The sequence below is a fragment of the Podarcis pityusensis genome (genome assembly GCF_964106645.2).
Source record: "Podarcis pityusensis genome assembly, chromosome: 13".
Classification (NCBI taxonomy): Eukaryota; Metazoa; Chordata; class Lepidosauria; order Squamata; family Lacertidae; genus Podarcis; species Podarcis pityusensis.
Window position 1 is genome coordinate 14,001,328 of NC_138038.1, and position 16,198 is coordinate 14,017,525.

A 16,198-nucleotide genomic window follows, 5' to 3' on the forward strand; every position below is an offset into this window, starting at 1 on the left:
AAAAACACAAACCTGTTGGAGGAGCTGCTTTCGGCTGCCTTTCTCCATCCTTTGTTTAGATCCTTTTGCATTCTCCTTGGGTCCTGCCTTGCTTTTTAAAAATTGGGAATGGTGGCGATTGTCCTGAATAACTTTTTGTCTCAACTTGCTGCCTACAGCCTAAGAGTCGATGGCACAGCGGCAGGAAGGAGGAGGAGGGGAAAGGTGGCTTTGCCACAAGAGAAGGCAACACAGAGAAATGCCACGTTTGTTTGGGATACAGAATATTTCCCTCTCCTGGGAAATGTTGATTCCACCCAATATTCCTAAATCGAACAACCCTTGTTGTTGAAGACTGCTCTTGTGGTACACTGAAGAATAAAGCATCACCATTCCTTACAAACTCTAAAAGTTAACATTTTCAGCTATTGGAGTGAAGTTTGCTTTCAATTTTCCACCAAAAAATAAAAGATGCAGCAATATGTCTTCCTTGCCACATCATTGTGACGTGGTTGTCATTGGCAGAAAGGGCTTTTTGAGCAACACATGAATATTGGTAGAAGGGAGAGAACTACACCACTACCGTCACTTTATAAATGGGAAAGGAAGTTCCAGATTTTAAGTATAGGAACTCAAGCTTGGACACTATTAAGGTCTGAAATTGTGCACTGAAAACAGCACATGCCTGCTTTGGAATCCAACATCTACCCAAGAAACCAATTGCTCGCTCAGAACTTAAATACTAAATGTTGAAATGTGGATTTTGAAAACCAGACTCCACATTCTGAAATGCAGATTCCCATACAGATATCATTTCCTGCCCTGAGTCCCATCACAGTTACGTCTCTCTGTTAAGGGCAAAGATTGTAGTTCTATTTTGTTGTCGTTTAAACACACCATATTTGTTCCATGGAATTTGAAATTTCTGTGACACTGGGATTTTGTTAAAATAAAATATTTTTTATTATAGCTATTCAATACATTATAAACAACAGTCTCTTTTGATACATAGAAGCTTTCAAAATCAAATTCTAGAAAGTGACACTGGTTCTTGGGGGCTTCTTCCTTTACAATATCAAAGAAGTGAGATGGGTAAGAGGGTGAAATCACACCAGTGCTGCGTCTTGCGGAGTTTGCAAAGTCTGGATTTGTAAACTCTGTTTAGTTCATAGTGAAATTATGATCCGGGGGGGGGGGGGGGGGAAGCTGGGAAGAATTTGTCTAATGCAGGGCATTGTCATACAATCTACCATGTTCTAGAGATGGGCTCAGACCAGATCCCGTAGATCAAAATATCTAATCCCAACTCTACAGAAACTCACTTGATTGCTGCTTTAATATCTCTAGGAAGATATCTGTTTGGTTGTTGTTTTTTTAATAGCTCTGCCTTACTTAAATCTACTTTGCTTCCAACTCAATCCCCCAAACCCCTATTCTAGAGGTAGCCAAAATGGTGCTCTCTAGATGTTGGGCAGAACTCCCACCATCTGCCTACTTTTCTTGGGAGATGTATTTAATAGCAAGGTTTATTTCCCTTTTGAAAACTGCCCTTGTCCCGTCCCCCCCTTAGTAAGAAATGTGTGGGGCTGTCACTGGGGGAAATGGCCCCATGTCAACAGTCGTTTCCTCTTCCTTCTGAGAACGTCCAATAATCCAAAGTGTCTGATAATGTCCATTGCTTTACAACTTTCCCTTCCTCTGCATCATTAGCTGCTACTGGGGGCTTAAAAGGCAAGGCCAGCGTATCGGATTTTTGCATTAGCAGGTATAACTCGGAATGGGGGCTGTGGTCTAAGTCACTTGCCATGCTTCCCCTTAACGTGTATTGCCAGTCCCTTGGTCACTGTCCTTCAAGCGCTCTTGCCTTACCGTTACGAAAAAGGAAGGCTTTTCAAGCTAGTTGTTTTGAACGTGAGCCTTAACTGCACCCACCTAGGTGTAGGAAGTTGCACACAGCCGTGACTCCCCTTGTGTCTGCAAAGGAAATTAAGCAAACTCCCTCATCCCCATCGAATGTGATGGGCTGCATGTGATTTGTCTGGCTTTCCCCTCTACCAAGTAGGGATTTCTCGTTTTAGGAAATCCGTGGCTGTTAATCCGTGGTCCATAGCCCAATCTTGGGCAGAACCTGTGCACTGAGCCAAAAAGCTCTGATAAGTGACTAGAAAGGGCAAGGTTGAGTTGAGCTCCAATATGACCTATTGTCTGGCAAAATGGCTCGTTAACTTGCTAATAATGCCTGTTTTTAAACTATGTGATGCAGCAACCCAAAGCGCCAAAAGAATAGGTGTATTAATATGCCCTTTTCAAATTAACCAAGGGGGAAAGGCTATTGTGGAGGTAGCAAGCCTTTTTTATCCTGAAGGACAGGAGCTTATTGTAATCCCATCTTCAAAAGAACCAGTAGGAAAAAGTGCTTCTTAAAATATAGTGTGACATGTACATGAACTCTTTGGGCACGCTAATATTAATTTGCTAACGCTTGAACCAATATATACAGTACTACTTTGAGAGCCTAGTATGTATAATACGAGTCCTGACCTGCTCTTTTGGGACAATCGGAAGTCAGTGGCTTGTGATTTAGACTGACAATCTGCTAGCTTAAATTTCTAGCCGAAATTTGTTGCCAGGGTATCAAAAGTCTGGACTGGCTTTACAAGCTGATGAGGACTGACTGCCTATTTCCTAAAAAAGCAAAGATAAAGTTTCCTACAGCCTCAACCCAACTTCCAACCAAATGTACTTTGCTGGGCCGATCCTCTCCAAACCCATATTGCCACGGGCAGGCTAGTCTAGGCTCGGTTCAATCTGTGGCTCACATTCCTCTGCAGCCTAGAGGGCTGTACCAGAAGCCTCGAACAGGATCCGTCCACCGGCGGATTGCTCACAACCCTCTGCTCCTCCTGACCTCCATTCTCAAAATCCCCGTTCTAACAAGAGCTACGCAAAACCAACGAATCCTTTTACTCGCTACTTCTCACAAGAGCTGTGTGACTGTCAGAAACCTAAGGAAGATATTCCCATCTCGTGTTCCCTTCCCAAACCATAATGGGGAAGGGGATGGGCCGGGGCCCTCTCCCCGGTCTAAAAACCCTGTCCGGAAGAGAGATATTCTAGGAGTTGCTACACCGCTTGGGCTGTTTATCTTCAATAGCACAAAGGTTTTTTCAGTCTTCTAACCCTAATGCGAGTCGGGCTCTCTGAGCGAGGGTTGCTTGCGCACCCAATTCAGCCCAGACCAGGGGGGCTGGGGCATGCTGCTTCCTCAGTGTGGTCCAGATGCACACATCTGGGTGAGCGGCGGCCGGTTATCGGAATCAGCAGAGCCACTCCTCCGCCACAGGCCAGATTTGACTTGGATTCTTGACAATCCAACGCCTTTCACATCTTCCTGCATCTGACGTGCACAAACAGCGTGGCTGGAGACAAAGAGGTCCCATCTTTGGAGAGCAGGTGGATATGCCGGTAGCCTGAGGAAGGAAATCCAGTCAGAAAGGAAGAGGGAGATATGTGGTGGACCTGGAAAAAAGCTAAAGGCTTTTGGGAAATGATATACAGTCGTACCTTGGATCCCGAACGCCTTGGTACACAGACATTTTGGCTCCCAAACCCAGAATGGAGTGTTCTGGTTTGTGAATGTTCTTTGGAACCCGAATGTCTGGCTGGGCTTCTGATTGGCTGCAGGAGCTTCCTGCAGCCAATCAGAAGCCGCGCTGGACGTTCGGCTTCTGAAAAACGTTCAAAAACCAGAACAGTTACTTCTGGGTGTGCGCTATTCGGGAGCCAATTTGTTTGGCATCTAAGCTGTTCAGGAACCAAGGTTCAACTGTATCCACATTCAGAGAGGTAGGCCCTCCCGTCTCGCACCTGAGAACATCTCCCAATCTTTCACCCTGGGAGACCCTTTCTATTCTGCCTTTCAGGCAAGGACCCCCCTTCCCGACTGCCCCCTTCCTGTCTTCCCACCCCGCTAAAGCCTTCATATAAATGTTTCTAATACAAAAAATGCAAATGCAAAGAGGAAACCAAAGAAATAGAAAAGAGAACAAGCAGAACAAAGTTAAGAGGAAAAAAAGGAGGAGGAAAAACAAAGAGGGGGAAAACACGATATATGCTTCCACATTGCTACCTGCCAATTGTATGTATTACAATTATTCAAAATATTTAGCATATACATGATTCCAGAATCATTTCTGCACCTAAGCTCTCCTGAGGCTGCCACTCACTCACCTTCCTTCAGGCTGGGCAACGGCAGAGTGAATTGCCCCACAAAGTCGTTGGAGGAAGTCGTGTCGTAATCCTCCACTACGAATCGCACCAGCGCCAGCTCTGGCACCCGAACCTGGAAAGTCAGCGTCTCGTCCCAACACGGATTGAATCCTACAAAGAGCAGGAAATCAGACGTTTAGGAGACAGAGACTTTCTTCCCCGCAGCACAATTCCAGAGGAATATTGTGCCCCAAAACAATTGTAAACCCAAAGATTCTCGGGAAACTGACTTGCACGCCCAAGACTTGGTCCTTTTTTCTGCACACATCTTTTCTCTGACCATAGCTGTCAACTTTTCCCTTTTCTTGCGAGGAATCCTATTCGGAATAAGGGAATTTCCCTTAAAAAAAAGGAAAAAGTTGATAGCTATGTCTCTCACACCGCAAAACACACCACACAGCCCTATAGATGTGGGATGTAATCCATTGGAACAGTCAAGTACAACATTCCTTGTTTGCCTAGAGTGGACACAAGACAGGGAGATGCTGATCCAGCCAGTTGAACTTCCTGTTACACCTGGTCTGGAGCATCCTCTGCCTGTATGTGACCAGGTAGGTGGCTGTGACCCTTGCAGACCCCACAAAAGGTCCAGTTATGCAGCCATCTTCCTCTTTTGATGCCCTTTCTTCTCTTGGACTGCACTGCTAGCTCTCTGCCAGCAGTACATGGGCCCATCCTTATAAGGATGTAAGACACACTGTATCTGTCACTACAAGCTAAAGCCTGCCTTCAGGGGTCATGCTGTGAACTGAATGTGAGTAAACTTTTCATTACTTATAAGGAAGACTCTTGTGTATTTATTCTTTTAGGAGGGACTCAAAGGCGTCTTCCCAGGAATATACAGGAATAAAAACAGCATAAAATACAGTATAAAACGTGAATAACAATAAATTCAGAATTCAAAAATCAATTTTGGGGGGGGGGGGGGAATCCATCCAATAAACATTAGATGATCACCAGGGCTAGCTGGCTAAATTAGTCCTATTTGGGCCAGCGTGGAGACCAGGGAAGAATTAGCTGTGGGATCCCAGAGCAGGTAATCTTCATAAAAAGGGGAGGGGGAGGGAAGGAAGGGGAATAAAAGATCAGGCTGAGTTCAGGTTGAAAGCCAGGTGGAATAGCTCTGTCTTACAGGCCCTGCGGAAGGAAGTTAAATCCTGCAGGGCCCTGGTCTCATGGGACAGAGCATTCCACCAGGTCGGAGCCATCACTGATAAGGCCCTGACCCTGGTGGAGGGTAGTCTGACTTCCTTAGGGACCGGGACCTATATGATTATTCACGGACCTTAAGGTCCTCTGCGGGGCATACCAGGAGAGGCGGTCCCGTAAATACGAGGGCCCTAAGCCACAAAGGGAATTGTAGTCTGAAAACAGCTGGAGGCCCAAAGTTTGGGAAACACTGCCCAGTATTGAAAGCAAATCTCTCTCTCTCTCTATCTCTCTCAACCCTCTGGAATCCTAGAGCTGGAAGGGACCACAAGGGTCAACTACTACAACCCCTTGCAACGCCCAATGCCGGGCTCAAACCCATGACCCTCAAATTAAAAGGATCTCATGCTCCACCAGCTGAGATAGTCCAGCTGGCAAAGGATGCCTCACTTTGCTTGTAGAGGCCAGAAATCGATGCTGGGACTTTATGCAGGCCACGTGTCTATGCCATTTGCACTCCATTCCCCCCTCACCGTTGTTTAATTTGTATTCGGTATGCTTCTTGGCGCAGTCCCCAGGGACTCCGTGGATCTCGATACGCACAAAGGGGTCCACGATGGAGGAGCTCTTCTCTTTGTTCAGTTTGGGCAGCTGCTGAGCTGTGATCACCTGAGGAGGGGGGCAAAGAAAGAGTTTAGAACATGGGTAGGCAAACTAAGGCCAGCCTAATCGCCTTCTAAATCCAGCCCGCGGACGGTCCAGGAATCAGCGTGTTTTTGGCTGATCTCACCAGGAGAATCCGCGACCAGAAAGAAGAGGAACATCAAGAAGATTGGAAGAAATTTAAAGACTATTTGAATAAATATTGTAATATTAAAGATATGTAACCACTTGAAAGAATCAATTAGGCCTAGGATTAAATTGGGACTAAATTTATAAATAAGAAAATACACGATAAGGAAAGTGATGTAATATGATTATAACTGTGATTTGGTTTTTTGAAACATTGATATTGGAAACAGCTACAGATAATTACTAAGAAATTCAGATTGAAGAGACTCGAGGAAGTCAAATATTATGTTTACCAAGATGGATGGCACTTAATTTTAATTAAGTGGTAATATGTTGTATTTCATGTTCTTATTTTTTTCTTTTTTCTATCTTTTTTCTGTTTTATTCTCTGTTCGGCTTTATTACTGTTAACTCCTTTTTTATTATGTTTATCTATGGAAAATAATAATAAAAATTTTTAAGGAATCAGCGTGTTTTTACAGGAGTAGAATGTGTCGTCCTTTTATTTAAAATGCATCTCTGGGTTATTTCTGGGGCATAGGAATTCGTTCTTCTTCTTTTCTCCCCCCCCCCCAAAAAATATAGTCTGGCCCCCCACAAGGTCTTAGGGACAGTGGACCGGCCCCCTGCTGAAAAAGTTTGCTGACCCCTGGTTTAGAACATCCTCCATAGGGGGAGAAAATGTTCCCCTTCCCTTCAAGCACCAACTCTTAAGAACCATCAGCAAACCAAAGAATATGTGATTTAGTACTGAGCATTTGAAAAATGCAATCCCAAATTTAAAACGAATCTGTGCCAGCTGAACTAAAGTCAGAGCAATGAGTCATCTGTGCTTGGCAAAATAAAAATGAAAACCCTGCCCTCAGGCACTCCCAGTTTCAACAGCAAGAAAAAAGATGAATTCTGCAACCAGCATAAAACTGCCAGTAAATACTGCTTATATTGTAGAATTTATTCAGCAATTTGTGCTGTCCTGCTTTATTCATTCTGGCTTTGTTAATCATGGCAGGGGAAAAGGGCACTGAAGCTGAAAACCTTATTTACACACCTTTCAAGCATTTTGCAGCCACGAGGGCTGGAGAGTTACTCTTTAAAAACAAAACAAAAGCAAAGAGTGTCAGGAAACTGAATTATGCACCCACTAGAATGTTGCACTAGGGCGTGTTGAATTTTTCAACTTTCCAAATTCCAAAAATGAGGGGCAGTAAAAAAGTTGTAACATGACTTGGGAATTCAAAAGATGTTTTGGTTAAATTAATATAAATTAGTTTTGTTTGGTAAGTAAAATGTGCATAAAATTGCACAGAAATCATTAAAAATAATTGTCAAGTACTTGCAGTTATATTTATTATTATTAGTATTGGTTATTGTTTGGCATTACCTGACATTTTCAGAAGTTAAAATGAAAGTTCTTTGGTTTTCCGAGAACAGTTTATGTGCTTCTACATCAATCATCAACTCACCAAGCCAAGTGTTGTCCAATCCCAAAAACAGTAGCAGGTTTGAATTCCTCACACTCCAAAACATATTTTTAAGAGCCATCACTAAGGAGAAGAACCCAGAAACTACGTTTCACACCCAAAAATTACACACAGTATTTCCGGGTTCTGAAGAATTGCAGTATACACACAGCTGAAAATGCAGCCCAAACGAGGACACCCAACAGCGCATTGAATTTCAAGCACACCCAAATACGTGCAGAAAAACAGGAAGCCAGCCATTTGCACAAAAACATTCTGCATGCTACTATACCTTGATAGTGAGGGCAACGGGGCGCTGGCCTGCCCTGCCCTTGGGAGCTTCAGGATCAAATGTGCTCTGGTGGTTGCGCAGGAAAGCGGGCTTTAGCACGTAGCCGCAACGGCCGTTGACCAAAAAGCGCCCGTCGTTCAGATCCATCTCTGCACCGGGTGTCTGGAAGTTCAGCGCCACTAGAAAGGGGGCAGGGGAAGGAGAGGAGATTACACGGGAGTGGAAGTGGGGCAGAAAAGCGGGGTTCTGTGATGGCGCAGTTTTGCATACACCTGCGCCTTCCAGACATCACTGGACGACAGCTCTCATTATCCCTGAACACTGGCCATACTGGCTGCAGCGGATGGGAGTTGTAGTCCCAACAACCTCCAATGGGTATTGCATTGTCTACCTCTGACCTATGCCATTTGCAAATTCAGAAGAGGACTGAGCAACACAAGGAAGGAGGGAAGGGTTGGTGGGAGGGGAGAGGAACGAAAGACACCTTGAGCCAAATGCTACTAAGAAAATAAAACATATGCGGAACCGCATCCTTTGCTCCAAGGACAGGGCTTAGTTTAGGACATGGGTCGGCAAACTAAGGTCTGTGGGCCAAATCAGGCCCAATTGCCTTCTGGATCTGGCCCGCAGATGGTCGAGGAATCACTGCGTGGATCGCCAGCGCGCATGTTCCTTCCCTCTCCCTCCCATGGCGGCGGCAGTGCCTCCTCCCTCCCTCCTCCTGGCTTCTCCCTGCCCTGCCTAGAGGAGGAAGGGGGCTGGGCTTTGTTGGTGCCAGCAGCAGCGCTCAAGCAGCTGCCATTTTAAGCAGCCCCTCCCCGGAGCCCTTTCGTGCGTCGCTCATCGTGCCGCCACGCTTTTGGTGATGAAGGCGGAAATACTCCTCCAAGTAGATCCCGTGAAGGATTGTCCCTGTGAGGGGAAGGCGGCACTGCTCCACCAAACCTCAGTCTGCCCACAGGCCCCCTTTGCCTGCCTCTTTACTTACAGTGATGGCTCAGCCTATCAGCATCTTATAATAATTATAATAAAATTTATATCCTGCCCATCTGGGCGGCTTACAGCACATATAAAAAACAAAACATCAAACATTAAAAAACAGGATATCCTATACAGGCAACAAACAAACCAATAATAGAAACCAAAAAGAACAATAAGAACAATACACAGTTTAAAGTTTAAATTAAAATAACCACCAACCCCAACTAAATTTGCCGTATTTTCCCATGTATAAGACGCCCCCATGTATAAGATGACCCCTATTTTTTTTAACCCAAAATTAAGAAATTAAGTTGTTTAGCTTTTTTGGGGGGTGGGGGAGGTCACTTCTGCCAAACGCTCATTCGCCTGCCCGCCACTGCTGATCACTTGCCACAGCCACTGCTGACTGCACACCTCGCCGCAGCCACCAATTGTCTGCCTGCTTGGCGCCACCAACAGCTCACCCACCCACTTGCTGCAGCCGCCAATTGCCTGCCCGCCTCACCACAGCCGTCAATTGCCTGCCCAATTGCCGCAGCCAATTGCCAGCAGGCCTTGCCGCAGCCACCAATCACCCGCCCAATCGCCGCTGCCAATCTCCTGCTTGCTGCTGCCATTAATCGCACGTCACCCTTCTGCATAGTCTTATACTATTCATGTATAAGACACCCAATTTTTGCCTATTTTTAGCAAAAAGCGTCATCTTATACATGGAAAAATACGGTAACTAACTCCAACCCGACAAAAACAAAACAGTCTCAGGGTTGTCCTTGTAGAACTCAGCAGGGAGGAGTTAGCTGGTTCTGCCTGCCATTAGCTCTGGCTCCACCTACTGGTGGGCTCCTTACCTTCCACCCAACCACTGACTAGCTCCTTGCTCATTGGCCATGCCTGTCCACCTGTGCTTGGCAGTCCTCCCTAAATGGAGGCAATACTTCCTCCCCCCTGAGTCATAAGGCCCTCCTCTCTCTCTTGCAATGACAGAGGTCCCCCTCGCCTTGCCCCTTGGAGTTTGTGTGGGAAACTGCAGTCAAACATGCATGAGTGCTAGTTAGTGCATGAAGGGGTTAAGACAACCAAGTTGGATTCCTAGACTCAGCTAGGTCACACCCCCTTTTCTCCAATGAGGGAGGAAGTGAAGTCTTCTCTTCCTGTTCCCTCTCTCTTCTCGCCATGTAACAACCAAGACGGATGTGCCTAAGCAAGCTCCAAGCTTAGAGCATGTGCCTGAAGCTACCTTTCTGTATTTTCTACCCAAGATTATTCTGCCTGTGTTCTCCTTGCTGCTGCTTGGATAAATGCATGAATCTGACCTTTGGAACACTGTGTAAGTAAAGCATTTTAAACTTACTTTAACAGTATGTGGGCTGTTCATTGCAAGAGTAGAAAGACAGGGCTGCTGGGATAAAAGGGTCTTAAAACCTATATTCCTAATGATGTACCACTGCTTGACTTTTGTGTGTTTAAACTATGCTATTGGGGGCTCTCTCCTGCTGGAGAGTGTACAAAGCCCTGCATTTTGAATCCAGGCACTCGGTTGATTCTTTTGTTATTTACCCCACACCTGTGGGTCACAGGGATTCATATCTTTACTCCCCTGCACTCCATCCTGCTTCCAGTCTTGTTCACCAACTTCGTCCTGTCCTAGCTGCCGCCTGGCTTATTGGCGGTGACAAAGGCCACGCACAACCGCCAATGAGCTCACACACATATGAATGTACTCTCCACATGCTTCAGTGGACAAACACATTCAAAACAGGGCAAGAAACAATGAATCATGGAACAACTCGTTGGAGACCCATTCTGACTATTGAAGGCTTTTTCAAACATGTCCCAATTAATCCTAACTTCTCAGGAAACGTTCTCAAAACAATCCTCTTCGGGGAATGCAGCCAAATCATTCCTTTTGTCTGCCGCTGCCTGGTAAGAACGCTTTCAAGCTGATCAAATTTATTTTTGCCAAGAGGCTGATCTCATATATGCAGATTGGATTTCTATGACGAAAATTGGCTTCTCTCCTCCTCTTCCCAGGAAAAAGACAAGAAGGATAATCTGACAGGGAAGGCGTCATTCTCTCAAGGGAACATCCATCTCCCTAGGGCAGTGGTTCTCAACCAGTGTGCCGTGGCACCCTGGGGTGCCTTGAATGATGGTCAGGGGTGCCGCAGGCAACACTGGCCTCTATCCTTTCCTTTCTTCCCTTCCTCCTCTGATGCCCTCTAGCATCTCTGCCTCCCAAAGGCTTGTCCAGCCATTTATTGCAGCAGCCCTGTCTACAAGCTCCCCAGGCAAATGATGCCTCTGGGGCTGGCCAGGTGTTGCTGAAGCCAGGAGCTGAGACGGCCTCGGGGCAAGCAGGCAAGTGGGAGAGGAAGTCCAGCCAGCCAGTCTGCCAGCCCCTTGCTGTTGGGAACGGACAGACAAGTGGGAGGCCAGACGGGCAGGCAGGTGCTGTGCCAGCCTTTCTTGTGCTTGCAAGGCCCACCTGGGAGCTGAGTGCCCGGTGCTGAAGGAGAGCCTTTCTGCCATGCAGGCCTCACAGTGCCTGCTGCTGCCACCCAAAGTAAGGTACTGGCCTCATGTTCACCTTTGGCCAGTCTCCATTGGGCCACTAAGGCTGGGGACATCGTCTTCCCAGGTCCCTGTGGGGCAGTGTGAGGAGGCACCTCTCTCTGGGGCAGAGGGGCAGCTCAGAGACCAGGGGCGGGGGCGGCTGCTCAGAGGACTCCCAAGGAGAGGGGAGAGGAGGCTGAGGAAACACTCCACAAGGGAGGGTGTTCAAAAAAGGGTGAGAGGCTGCCAGCTCTGCAGGCAAAGGGTGACATAACTGGGCTCAGTGGAGCCGCAGAAAGAAAGTAGTTGGTCAAGGGAGCCATGGACTCAAAAGGGTTGAAAACCTCTGCCCTAGGGCGTATTAAAGGCATCGTTCTCCATTCCTTCCCGGGAAAAGAGAAGCAGCATATTGTTTTGAAGCCAACTGAACATCACACTTGCAAGTGCAAACTGGACATGTCTGCTCAGAAGTAAATCCCAGTGAGTTCAATGGGGTTTACTCCCAGGTGCTTATGTATAGGATCTAATTCTGCAATCCTGGAATGACTCATTTACAAATACAGTGGTACCTCAGGTTACATACGCTTCAGGTTACAGTCTCCGCTAACCCAGAAATAGTACCTCGGGTTAAGAACTTTGCTTCAGGATGAGAACAGAAATCGTGCTCAGGCGGCGCGGCAGCAGCAGGAGGCCCCATTAAACTGAAGTGGTGCTTCAGGTTAAGAACAGCTTCAGGTTAAGTACGGACCTCTGGAATGACTTAAGTACTTAACCCGAGGTACCACTGTAAAACCAGCTAATCTCAGCAGGACTTGAAATTCCTCAGAGCAAATCTTTGTTTAACCCCTATCCTTGTAGGTTCTGAATTTCCCTGTCTAGTAGCTTAATGAAGAAAAGCCACAGTTATAAGAACTTAGAACGATATAACTGTAAAGGCACCCCCTGGGTCATCTAGTCCAACCCCCTACAATGTAGGAATCTTTCGCCCAACGTGGGACTCGAAACCACAACCCTAAGATTAAGAGTCTCGTCCTCTAACGACTGAGCTATCCTAGCTTGTCCAGCTTCACCAACTGAGCTAATCGGGCAGCTACCCAGCCTTAGCAAAGGGGTTCATTCTCTGCTGCAGCGAAGGAATTGCCGCAGAGAAAGTTTCTGTTCCCAGCACTGGGAGGAGAGGAGGAAGCAACGATGTCCTTCCAGCTCATAGCTTAGCACATATTAGGCACCGTGCAACAGCCACGTTGCAAACTGTTCCCTTTTAAAACATGCACACAAAAATTACTTTCTTTGTTGTGGTTAATGGCCAGTACAGTGGTACCTCGGGTTAAGTACTTAATTCGTTCCAGAGGTCCGTTCTTAACCTGAAACTGTTCTTAACCTGAAGCACCACTTTAGCTAAAGGGGCCTCCTGCTGCTGCCGCGCCGCCGGAGCACAATTTCTGTTCTCATCCTGAAGCAAAGTTCTTAACCTGAAGCACTTTTTCTGGGTTAGCGGAGTCTGTAACCTGAAGCGTATGTAACCCGAGGTACCACTGTACTGGGAGGAAGGGGGACACACTGTGCCAACGGGAGTCAGATCAGGGCAGGAAATGAAAGATCTTGCACTTTGCAGAGATCAGGGCATGAAATGAATATTCTTGCACTTTGCAGAAATCAATTATCTCCAAATGTGGCGGCCTTGTAAACTCGACCTTGCGTTTGGCACTGCCTAGCCGAGTGCTCAGCCCAGCCCAGCTTCATGCAGCCTCACAGTTTAGGGGAGTTAGAACAATAAAACAATGAGATAAAACAATAAATTAAAACAACAAAACGAAGCACTAAAAGGAGTTAAGAAATAAAATGAGGACAAAAACAAATGCTAAGGGTTGGTTATAGAGCAGAAACTTGCCTCAGAGTTGGCCTTAGAGCTCAAAACCCTGCTTAAGGATTTGGCAGCCATCTTCCTCCACTATGAGGAGCCTTCTCTGCATTGCCTGGGCTTCTCTGATTCCCCAGGCACAGTAATATGAAGCGCCTCAATGTTTTGGTTTCTGGCATTCGTTTAGGGAAAGAGGGATGGTGGGTGCGCACGGCTCAGTGGCCAAGCACCTGCTACGGCCGGACAAGGTCTCAGGTTCAGTCTCTGAAATCTCCAGCTCACCCAGCAGCCTCAAGCAACAGCCCTTAAAGGGACCTTTGCCTGGGAGATCGGACAGCCAACGCAGCTTCACCCCAGTGTTGTGGCTGACCTTGAAAGCCCTAAATGGCCTCGGCCCAGTATACCTGAAGGAGCGTCTCCACCCCCATCGTTCAGCCCGGACACTGAGGTCCAGCGCCAAGGGCCTTCTGGTGGTTCCCTCAGTGTGAGAAGCAAAGCTACAGGGAACCAGGCAAAGGGCCTTTTCAGTAGTGGCACCCGCCCTGTGGAACGCACTCCCACCAGATGTCAAAGAGAAAAACAACTTCCTGACATTTAGAAGACATCTGAAGGCAGCCCTGTTTAGGGAAGTTTTTAATGTGTGACATTTTAATGTATTTTTAATCTTTGTTGGAAGCCACCCAGAGTGGCTGGGGAAACCCAGCCAGATGAGCAGGGTACTACTACTACTACTACTAATAATAATAGTATTATATTATTATTATTATTATTATTATTATTACTACTACTACTGCTACAACAATGGTACCTCAGGTTACAGATGCTTCAGGTTACAGACGCTTCAGGTTACAGACTCCACTAACCCAGAAATAGTACCTCGGATTAAGAACTTTGCTTCAGGATGAGAACAGAAATTGCACCGCGACTGCGGGAGGCCCCATTAGCTAAAGTGGTACCTCAGGTTAAGAATAGTTTCAGGTTAAGAATGGACCTCCAGAACAAATTAAGTTCTTAACCCGAGGTACCACTGTATTGGATTAAAAACGCCTGCGTAGGCTGTGTAAGGCAAAGGGTGCTTACGGGAAAGGATCTGTAAAGGCGCCAGTGATCTCTCGCTAGGGATTCCAATTGTCTCACTCCGTGCTCCTCCAACCAATTGCAGAGGACACGGTTGCTGGCCCGTTCTCCGTGGCACTGCAGCGTCACCACCGCAGGTGGCCGGGGGTGTGTGTATTGCATCTACCAGCTCAGCAGGAAATTGGGAAACACAGGGAATTAAGAGGGTTGCTGAGAGTTGGCTGGCTCTGGCCTGCTCCTCAGTAAGGATGCTTGAGGACTTTGGGTTGGTTTGGAGGGAGCGGCAGGGAGAAGCCTGCATTCCTGCAATGAACTCTTCTGAACCGCAACTCCCAAATCAATGCGTGGATTGGTATGTGGTCTGGAATCCACAGCCTGACCAAACTCTGAGAGATAGCCCACATACACTAGAACATGAGAGAGGGTACACACACACACACACACACACACACACACACACACAAACACACAGAGTGATAGCAAATGTATCCCAAAATGCTCCTGAGAGTGACTATACATGTTGATATGCTGTCCCTGCCCAGGAAATTGGACAGGGGGCAGCCATCTTTTTTCGGTACAATCTTCCTGGGAGGGGCGGCACACGTCCAACCTCAGGGTCATTTTCTAGGTGCACAGCAGCGACTGTTTGTTCTAGCTGCTCCGATATCTAGAATCCTGTGTGGGATTTTTATTTTATTTTAAGAAAAACCATGGCTGCACACAGAGGCGAAAATGGAACAGAACAGACTTTCTATCAGTCGTGTGGTAAAATTGACACAACCTAAAATGTTATTTTGGGGGGTGCTATTGGGTTGCTTTTTTGTTTTTATTATTTTTTTGTGCTTTTATATCTTGATTTTATTCTGTGAACCGCCCTGAGACCCCCCAGGTATATAAATTCAATAAATAAATAATAATAATAATAATAAAGGAAAACATTCACCCATCCCTACTCCTCAGGGCCAGCACACCGTCACTCAGGCACAGATTAAGCTTCTTTTCCACTGTCCATCTTCCATCGCCTATTGAGGCGGGCGAGGAGATGACTAGGATTGACCATTTCACAGTGGGAAGGAGGAACCTGGGTCCCCTGCTTCTAGGCTTCCAAGGAGCAGTGGGCAGGGGTTCATGAGTTACCGTATTTTTTGCTCTATAAGATGCACCAGACCATAGGATGCACCTAGTTTTTGGAGGAGGAAAACAAGAAAAAAAATATTCTGAATCCCAGAAGCCAGAACAGTGAGAGGGATCGCTGCTCGCTGTTCTGGCTTCTGGGATAGCTGCGCAGCCTCTTCAGGGCAGCAGGATGAAGGCTCCCTATACCCGAAGAGGCTGTGCGCGGCTAAGCCAGATGCTAGAAGAGCGAAAGGAGCGCTGCACAGTGATCCCTCTTGCTGTTCTGGCTTCTGGGATAGCTGCGCAGCCTGCATTCGCTCCATAAGACGCACACACATTTCCCCTTACTTTTTAGGAGGGGAAAAGTGCGTCTTATAGAGAAAAAAATACGGTATGTCCACGAGACCTATTTTTCACCCATGATGCTTATGGGAGGCTGAGGGGCAGGGGTGGGAAAGAGTCCCAGGGTTGGGTGGTCTCTTACCAAGTTGGCAGCCAACATTCCACATTTCCTGAGGGTTGTAGTTGGCAGAGTTCATCTTCAGACCCAGCGGGTAGATGCGGCTGAGGTGCCGGGCGTTGTATCGGACGAAAGGGATTCCTGCAAGGCAGAAGGGAGAGTTGCAGCCCTGAGCTCAAAGCAAGGAAAGGGGGCTGCTGGTGCTGCGA

At 46.9% G+C, this 16,198-nt stretch overlaps 1 protein-coding gene and 1 long non-coding RNA gene across 3 annotated transcripts in view; both read right to left on the bottom strand.

The window, feature by feature from the left end:
• LOC308460612 overlaps nucleotides 1–16,198 on the bottom strand; it is a 427,618-nt gene that overhangs the window by 80,743 nt on the left and 330,677 nt on the right. The window lies entirely within an intron of this gene.
• Nucleotides 919–16,198, bottom strand: part of PLCD3 (phospholipase C delta 3) — a 91,874-nt gene continuing 76,594 nt past the window's right edge. The window contains exons 12-16 of the mRNA XM_080976667.1: nucleotides 16,014–16,130; nucleotides 7,942–8,120; nucleotides 5,931–6,066; nucleotides 4,210–4,359; nucleotides 919–3,449 (exon numbers count right to left, since the gene is read on the bottom strand). Of these exons, the coding sequence (XP_080832793.1) occupies nucleotides 3,361–3,449; nucleotides 4,210–4,359; nucleotides 5,931–6,066; nucleotides 7,942–8,120; nucleotides 16,014–16,130 (671 nt within the window). The 3' untranslated portion in view covers nucleotides 919–3,360. The remainder of the gene's footprint in view (nucleotides 3,450–4,209; nucleotides 4,360–5,930; nucleotides 6,067–7,941; nucleotides 8,121–16,013; nucleotides 16,131–16,198) is intronic.